Source organism: Pangasianodon hypophthalmus, chromosome 27 (assembly GCF_027358585.1).
Source record: "Pangasianodon hypophthalmus isolate fPanHyp1 chromosome 27, fPanHyp1.pri, whole genome shotgun sequence".
Taxonomy (NCBI): Eukaryota; Metazoa; Chordata; class Actinopteri; order Siluriformes; family Pangasiidae; genus Pangasianodon; species Pangasianodon hypophthalmus.
The window spans coordinates 15,819,938-15,829,472 of NC_069736.1; the positions used below are offsets into that span (position 1 = coordinate 15,819,938).

Below are 9,535 nucleotides of genomic sequence, written 5' to 3' on the forward strand. Positions count from 1 at the left end.
TATATATATATATATATATATATATATATATATATATATATATATATATATATATACATATAGAAAGACACACCATAGCTTTTTGATGGCAGGAGTTTATATTGAATGAAAGACAGGAAGAGTAGCAGTGCTCTTTAGGGGCAGTACATAGCCCAATAAGCTGAGCAGTCTCTTTCTCTTTCTTTTTTTTAGCCTCCTTTTATTTTGCTGTTATACAGAGCTGAAAAAGGACTCACTTCATGTTACTAAATCACACGACTGTGAAAGGTCATTAAATCTGACTGGAACAACACTGTATGTAAAATCACTTCATTTTCAGGTTTGCTAGTCGATTAGGTGTCAACTAGTCCGGGTGATGGGAAAATAGCAGTGAAGCAAATGATAGAGAAAGCAGCTGAATGTATTGCTGGTCAACTAGTAAAAATTACACTTTTATGAATGTTGCTTCCATCTTTAATTTAAAGTTTTTATATTCTTTTCTACTAATTAATAAGATTTGATATTACATTATCTGCTATGCCTTGTACACTTCATTTACACTTCATGCAATTCAAGGTTTGCCAAAGATTTACATTTTATAAAAGTATACTATTTGGAAAGTGGCCAAGTCTCTATACTATTTGGAAAGTGGCCATATATATATATATATGGCCACTTTCCAAATAGTATAGAGACTTGGCCACTTTCTGAATATATATATATATATATATATATATATAGAGAGAGAGAGAGAGAGAGCAGAAAAGCAGAGTCAAAAACAAACCCTTACTCAGATAGGAAAGTAGAACACACATACACACTTATGCCCACATACTGCACATACACCTTTTAAACCTCTGAAAAAAGCATGCACTGAACACAAAGTGCTGCACGAGAGCAAAGACATTTTCAGTTTCCTTTTGAATCTCATTTTTAATGCTCTCACACCCTGATCTCTGCAATAACTTTTGTTAACTTCATCAAAATCATGCACAAATTGAAAAAAAAAAATTATTTTACATTTCATATACATTGAAGACCATTTCTGTAAAGCCTGTAAACATTACAGTGTTTTGTTATAAAACATTATCATTTCTGCGTATTAAATATAATATTTTTATTCTACATTTAACCAATCAAGTTTGTATCATTATACTGGATATTTAAAATTAGACCAAATCTGAAAAGATTAATCATTCAATATATTTAGTATTACTGCTATAACAAGAAAGTGACATCTGGTTAAACTATATATATTTTTGTTATTATTATTAATGTACAAGCATTTGCCTTTATAACAATGACATCTTTTTCTGAAGCACTGTCTAAATGAGGAAAAGAGATGGTGTGCTGTACACGTTACTAACCTCTGCTACAGTTACTACAAAAAACAAGATGTAGAGCAGAAACGCAGAGGAAAAAACAAAACCACATACACACAACACACATACACACATATGCCCACATACTGCACATACACCTTTTAAACCTCTGAAAAAAGCATGTGCTAAACACAGTGTTGCACTAGAGCGAAGACATTTTCACTTTCCTTTTGAATCTCATTTTTAATGCTCATACACCCTGATCTCAGCAAACTTGTTTTTGTAATACATACCATGAGACTTCAACTTATTTTGCTATTTATGTCTGAACTTTCATTATCAAAAACCTCCAGTAAATTTAACACCATTACGGAGTGTGTTGGTTTAGAGGATATATGGAACACTTGATATCCAGACCAGCTCTCAGATAAAGCAGTTATTTTAGCAGAATGAACAGTGAAAACTACATACAGATGGTATAGTCCTCAATGGCTGAAATATACCTGATTTACACCTTAAGCATGAAATAGTAGGAGCTTATATACACTGCTTAATCTGTAGAGTTTAGTTATATGCAGGTTGTACTGCATCAGACCTGGTGTTTCCTGCTGCACTCCTCCCAGACCCCGTCTGTCCCAGCAGCACCAGCCTCAGTTCTGGTACAGAAACTGAAGAACTATTGTGTAGACAGGTCTTTATTCACTGGAAAACAAAATCTACTTTAAATATACTTTCTACTTATTATTGATTTTTGTATTAGAAACAAAAAGGTTAAAACGTATGCTATACACCACTTAAACTATCTACAGATGTAAAGGCACATTTAAAAGTAACTAATAATTTGCTAATAAAAATACATTTTTTTAAGTCTATAGCTGACAGAAACCAGTTTCAGCAATTGGTCTGATTCTCTAGATTGGATTAAAAAATGGTGCCAGTATCAATTCTCTATATGAATTTGAATTTGAGCTTTTTGTCTGGTCAAAGTTTATCTGGTTTAATCAGTATTACACATTAAGATCCATCAGTAATTTACTTTTTGGAGGAATTCCTTCCATGCTCTGTGTCCTTTGGGTGATTAGAGCTTTGGGATTTTCTTGGTCTTGCGCTGAAAAAAAAACAGAAACAAATACCAGTCCACACAAGTGAGTTCATTTTTTTTTTAAAAAAAACTGTGTTTTTGCCTTTTTGCCCATTAAACCTTAAAAAACAAAATCACAAAAAATCAGACAATGATTCCCACATGGAATGGATTCTCTGAAGAAGAACACGAGAGATATTAATGTTAGCCAATTAAAAAGAAAAATAGTGATGTCATAAACAAGAAGAAAAATAACTGGCAATATAAACTAAAAAAAAAAAACAGTATAGTGTTAACACTAGGAATAGGGACTTGATTCAAACCAAGTCTTTCAAACTGTCCATCTAAATTCATGTCTGGTTCAACAATAAAATTTTTATTGTGTGGGAGCCTAGGAATATGTATGTGTCTGTCTATGTATGTATGCAATAAAAGTTCAACACAGTAATAATAACACAGACATTTGTGTCCAACTTTGTTTGTATTTATATTTTTGTAGTATGGCATATTATAAAGTAGCCAATATGACCTAAATGTCCAATGTCATGTGCTAATTAAGGTAACTGTAAAAACAGTTCTGTATTCTTATACTATCTATCCTATACTGATCCTGCTTCTGGTATGTCCCAATTAACAATCCTAAATAAACCATGTTATTAAGCAATATTTTTACACTACATAATTATGCATAAGCATATTTTCTGCTTGTTTCCTACACCTTATTCTTTCATCTTTTTTTTTTTTTTTTTTTTGTATCTAGACCTGGTGAAATTCTATTGTTGGCAATACTACAGCAATAGTTACAATGTATTTTAAGAAGTTTAATTTCAAGAACACTTGGGTAGATTTCAAGGCCTACACATGCAGACAAATCAGGGCTAAAACAGTGAAACATTCATGAATCAGCTTGATAACTATGCAAGCTGATACAAGTTAACTACATTGTTATATTGTTTTTGCACTCACCAGTCATCTGTTTAGGTGTCTTCTGGTCCATGTGACCTCCATATATGGCTCTTGACTGTTGACATGGTAAAGTTTTTAAAATTAATGTTCAGTGTTAATGTGCAATGCCTAACAAAAGTGAATACAATTCATATATTACATTCATTAAATTGTATTAGTTTATGTTTTGATAAAAATTAAAAGACATTGTTTTATAATGAATGAACAATGCAAATGTTGGCAAATTGCTGTCATATAAAAGAAATAAACCACTTCAGGATATGCTGTAGTTAGAAAATAATCAACTTTGAGTGGTAAGAGTAACTCTGCTTTTCATCCGGCCAAATCACAAATATGTGAAGGAAAAGTTAGAAAGAAAAGTGATAAGGAAGTAAAAGAAGTACCTCAGGTTTCCTCCACTTCTTGATATGGTCAAGCGCTTTATAATTTTTATGACATTGCAGTAATCCCTGATCTTCATGGAACAGACAGTCGACTGTGATCATATTCTTTCTGTTTACAGCTCTGCTGCTGTCTGGTACAACACGCTCTGGATCAAATGTGTGATGGAGAACCACCAGAACTGCAGGTTTGGTGTCTGTAGAAAACATACAAGACATTTACCCATCATATCCACTACATATTGTATTTATACTATGTACAATAAATTATTTCGAAAAGATTTTTAAATACCTGAAATATGATCAAGCCGTTGCAGTGCTGCTCTAATGTTAACTTGACTTTTTGAAACAACAGGGCAGAAAACCAGAATGAAATCACACTCGTCCACTGAAAACACCTCCTTCAGACCTGATATTTGTTTTCTAAGATGACCCATGACCTCTTCATGAGAATTCAGTGTATTTCCAGTTACAAGAATAAAACACTTGTTCCCTGAATGTGGCAACTTCTTTCTTCCTATTAATAAAAAAGAAATGTGGATTAATTAATCACTTTCCAGAAAACATTAACCGCGTCATGTCTGTTTCTGAGACTTGTTTAACTTTCCTCACTGAAGTATTATTGCGTTACTGTTATTCACTGTTTATTGTCATATTTCCTATTTTTTAATGCTAATTTTTTTCATTAATCTTTAGTAACTCCACAGAGACACTAACGCAAGCTCAGGACCCTGGAGTTGTAAGGCACCAAAGCTACACACTGTGCTTCTGTACTGCCCTAATTTTTGCATATTTTATTGAATTAAAACTTACATTTTATTATAGTTGTATATCAAATATACCAGAAATTTAACCAAAAGCCAATTCCATTTATTATTCCACCTAGAAATATGATATTTACCCAACAAATGTTCAATATTTTTAAACAGAAAAGGATTTTTTGGTTTTGTTTTGTGTTTTATATTTCTGCACTAACCATAAAGATCAGATAGGAAAAAATTGTGAGAAAAACTACCTTCACAGTGAATCACATTCCGGTAATCCAGCACCACCATGGTGTCTATATAGACATGAAAATATTTAATCCGTATAAACAGTATACTGTAAATACATCACATATTCAGAGTATAAAATAAATCGTTTTGCATACCGGTGATATTATGAAGTTTTTTCACTGCTACTTCAATGTCAGTTCCAGCTCATGAAACAACAGGGCAGAAAACCAGAATTAAATCACACTTGCCCACTGCACACACCTCTTTCAGATGTGGTACGTGTTTTTTAAGACAACCTATAAAGTCCACATGAGAATTCAGTGTTTTCCCAGTTTCAATAATGCAAACCTTAACTGAAAACATGTGTGGTATTAGTCAGGTAAATAAATAAATAAATAAATAAATAAAAACATTTTTCAAACAATAATCATGCATTTGTGTATAGTGATGTCTCATTTATTAAAGCAAGCATTCTTCCTGGGTCTGTCATTCACACAACTCCTGTTGGGTTTAACATTTTTATTTTTTATCTTTTGTTTTGGCATCTGGTAGTTCCACCTGTGACTTGTTGTCACTCCGTTCATCTCCTTTTGGTAGCCATGTTGCTGTTGATTTGCCAAGAAACAAAGCACACTAATGATTATCAAATCTAAAGCAAGAATAAAAAAGCAAAGCAGAGAAGCAAAAGAGCAGAGAGAGGCACAAACTGAAAGCGAAAGAAGAGCAGAGAGAGTCACATACTGTATACTGACACATACCACAACTTCCTATTAACACTCAGCAGTTGTTAGATCTGGTTATTCTTTAACTGCAGTTTATTCTTTGTGTGAGACTCTGAGGTGTCAAAATGATCACAGCAATGCAATATTTAATAATTAAGAAGTCAACTTGTATGAAATGTTCCAAACATAGAGGGTTAGAGTTAGGGAGCAGGTTCATATTAAATATAACACACATTCACTCACTTATTATATTAGAAAATTGTGTTAGATCAGGTTGGCTGCTTCAGTGGATAGACAAACTGTGAATAATGGAATAATTAAGGACAAAGTGAGAGTTATTTTCATTTGATGATGACGCAGAGCTAATACAATTCGAATATGCCTGTGAAGCTTGTTAGTAGCCCCTGCTAGATATGATTATCTTACAAATTCTACATTCTGCCTTTATATTGTTTATGTTATTAACATGCATCCGAATGCTACTTCGTTTGCGACTGTCATTCATCCTGTTTTCTGACCCAGAATTAAGGATGATCTTTTTGCCAAACTGCTTGGCCATGCGCACTCCATACAGGAGTTTTTTTTTTTTTTTTAATTCAGTGAAAACCAAGACTATCACAACAATATGGCAGTCAAGTTACAATCAACCCAATCAACCTTATAACAGGGGCTTAGACACAACATAATATTAACCAGGGGATTTAAGAAAAGAAAAGGAAAGAAAAAAAAAGACACCTGACAAGATACATAGTACTACTACATGTACTGGTACATAGTACATACTTTATAAACACTAATGCAGCCACATCAGTGATAATAAATTTATCACAGGGCTTTTTCATTTTTCATTTTTGACAGGGCTTTTAGACTAATATGTTACTGTAAGGAGAAGTTACTTACCTCTGCTGGGTTTCAGAGTGACTGCACAAAAGCACAAGCGCAGTCACAAATAAATCTTTCACTTTCACATAATGCACCACCCTTCACTATTAACCCTCTCACTGCCAGATCTCACTGCCAGGTCAATAACAACTGTTTATTAGACTAACACACACCCTGAATCTGCACTCTGTTCATTTTCAAATGAATTCAACATGATGTCAACCTGATTCTATGTGACTATAGTCCCACTGATTCTGATTTGTCCTTCTGAACATGCAACTCAGCTTACATTTAGCTGAAAAAGAATAAACAACTGTATATTATAAGCTTCTATTATATTATTGTCTATATGTCATACATTTCTCTGTACTGAGGCAGGAAACAAGATAGATTTGACATACAGTATTTCACACAATAATTTCATTCTATATTATTGAATAGAGTATAGCAGTTGTTGAAAATATATTTGAATATATTCGAATATATTTATTAATTTAAGTCTTGTCTAAATTTATTTGTGAATTTTGCAAGGACTCTTACTTTCTTGTCAAATTGTTTAGCTTCATTTGTAAACTTTAACCTTTACATCATCTTTATGCTAAAGTTACCCTCCCTGCACAGACTCATTGCTTCATTAATCATTATTTTCAATAATTTGATCTCTTTCAGAAGCATGGCCTATGTGAGGAAAAGAGCTGGTGTTCTAGTTCTAGTTCTAGCTCTTTACAACCCACAGTAATACTCAGATAGGCTGTGGCATTCAAGCCATTATTGATTGGTAGTAATGGACTCAAAGTGTGCCAAGAAATTCCCCACACCATCACACCACCTCCACCATCCTGACTGTTGACACAAGGCAGGTTGGGTCCATGGATTCATGCTGTTGGCACCAAATTCTGACCCTACCATCTGTGTGCCTCAGCAGAAATCGAGATTCGTCAGAACAGGCTAAGGTTGGTTTTTTTCGGTCTTCAACTGTCCAGTTTTGGTGAGCCTGTGTCCAATGCAGCCTCAGCTTTCTGCTCTTGGCTGACAGAAGAGGAACCCAATGTGGTCTTCTGCTGTTGTAGCCAAGCCAAAAATGACCAACAGCATATAAGAGCATATCACAAGGTGTTTTCCTCATACACCTCAGCAATCTGCTAATGATTACAATTTATTAATAAACAACACATTGTACTTTTTATCCATGTATACTTACATTTCATTCTGTGGAACATGCACAAAAAAGTAAGTTCCTGTTATGACTTACATTATAAACTTTTTTTTTGTTATAAGCAACTATAAACAGCTATTCCTGCACCAGTCACTTAAGTAAACGATATAAAATCATGAAAAGTGCAAAAGTGCAATGTCCTTTGTCCTTGATATATTTCCCAAAAGCTGAAATCCTACTGACTGTTACAAAGAGCTGAGACGGGAGACTTCTTCCATAAATGTTAAAAAACTTCACCATAACAACAATATGTGTTTCTTTGTTGAAAAAAAAAACATGTTTTTTATATTATATGGAGCATCCACCCTGCAAGTCCCTGTGAATTAAATGTTACTCTAGAAACACTAACATATTAAACCATTAAAACAAGCACATTAATAAACACCTCTGATCTGAATAACAGCCAATGCGACTGTAAGAGCTGCTGTTATAGAAGATCAGAACTGAGGAATAATCATTGCTGTGGTATAATGTGCATCAATCTCCTGTGGTTGTAAGATTGTGAGTTTTCAGAAGTAGCGCTGAATTGGCACTGAATTGATTAAGGAACATTAAAGAAAGATAAAGCAGAACTTGGAGCATGCTATTTTTACCATAATACATGTCATAACTGCAAATTTAGTGGAACCAACAAACATAAGACATTTACAAACAATTTAGTGCAAATTCTGTTAATTTCAGCTTATTCAACATCCACTCAATATCATAATGTATGTCTTGGGTTAGAGCTAGGAGACTAGGAAAGTAGAAGATAGGAAAGTGAGATAGGAAAGTTCAACTGAAGTACTTATTGTTCAGCTATTTGTCAATTACTAGCCAATTATGTCCTCATTAAGACAATATCTTTCATCTGAAGCTTCCAGAAATTTGCGGGTTGAAAACTTATGGAAGCAGCATTTTTCAGTACTTGAGTTTCTTTAAAATACTTGCTGAACAATAATTAATTTTGATTTGAAAACTCACTGAAAAATAAAATAAATAAATAAATAAATACTCATTGCCAGAGATCAATATAACTGAAGAAACTTTCCTGAACTGAACTCTGTTTTTATGGTGCTTTAGTATGTATTTATCTAAACCAGTTAAAGAACAAGTGCATATTAATGTCTAGTTACCTCCAAAAAATGGAAGAAAAGGGAGAAAATGAAACTTCTTTTCAATTTCACTGAAAGATGTCACCCCACCTTTACATTTATAATCTAATCTACTGATGGAGAAACAGAATTACTGACAAGTTGTATAGATGTATGAGTTCACAATGTGAAATGAATTCTCACTTTGATTATCATCATGATCTGCATCAGTCTCTGTCTCATTAAATGAGGTAAAAGTCACTCACAGCATCTTAACTCATGCCTCCTTTTGATTTTATGTCTGTTTCACATATAACTATCCAACAACTTCATCAAATTGTGAGAAAAGCACACTTAGCTAGTGAGGTCCATTTAGGCAGGTGATCTTTCACACTCCACTGATCTTATTTCTGCAGTCAGACAAGCGAAGTCCCTATTAATTTCATCATATGATTATGATTAATCATATGATTTTCTACTTGATATAAATTCAGACTAATTATCTGCAGGAATCCAGCTACGGGATTATGAGCCATTACCAATTTTATCTGAACCAAGGAAGTCAAGGAGTCAAATAAAAGTACCTGCCTCTGAGGATTACCCCCTATGCTATTGCCTATACTGCCCTACAACACAAAGCCAGTAACCAGATGAAAACACAAAACCTTTAATATAAGGAAAAAACTATACAGTATTGTCTTTATCATAACCTAACCCAACGTATTCAAACTAAACAAAAGTCTGACAAATGACTTTTTATTTACAGCTATATAGTATAAGATTCAATAGCCCCAAGGCATTGTGGGAGAACCAGATTACAGCTGTTGCCACAGTATGGAGGGCTAAGCTTTATAACTAGACTCAAAGACTTCAGCTTTACAGTGAGAATATATTGTTGTTTCAGAAAAATGACACACAG

The 9,535-nt window shown here is 33.6% G+C and overlaps 1 protein-coding gene across 1 annotated transcript; it reads right to left on the reverse strand.

The window, feature by feature from the left end:
* Positions 1–760: 760 nt before the first annotated feature.
* On the reverse strand, positions 761–5,773 carry LOC113531228 (uncharacterized). Its single transcript, XM_026921806.3, has 7 exons — positions 4,879–5,773; positions 4,744–4,788; positions 4,021–4,245; positions 3,732–3,925; positions 3,349–3,403; positions 2,338–2,409; positions 761–2,003 (listed from the first exon to the last, which is right to left on the reverse strand). The coding sequence occupies exons 2-7, from the start codon at positions 4,781–4,783 to the stop codon at positions 1,978–1,980; spliced, it is 612 nt and encodes a 203-aa protein (XP_026777607.2). The 5' UTR covers positions 4,784–4,788; positions 4,879–5,773; the 3' UTR covers positions 761–1,977.
* Between the last annotated feature and the right edge of the window lie 3,762 nt (positions 5,774–9,535).

Excerpts from the sequence above, each read along its gene's own strand:
- LOC113531228 (XM_026921806.3), bottom strand. The coding sequence starts at position 4,783 with ATGGTGGTGCTGGATTACCGGAATGTGATTCACTGTGAAG. Across the intron at positions 4,246-4,743 it reads GAATGTGATTCACTGTGAAG|GAAGAAAGAAGTTGCCACAT; the intron begins GTAGTTTTTCTC and ends TTTTATTAATAG. Across the intron at positions 2,410-3,348 it reads GACACCTAAACAGATGACTG|CGCAAGACCAAGAAAATCCC; the intron begins GTGAGTGCAAAA and ends TTTTTTTTTCAG.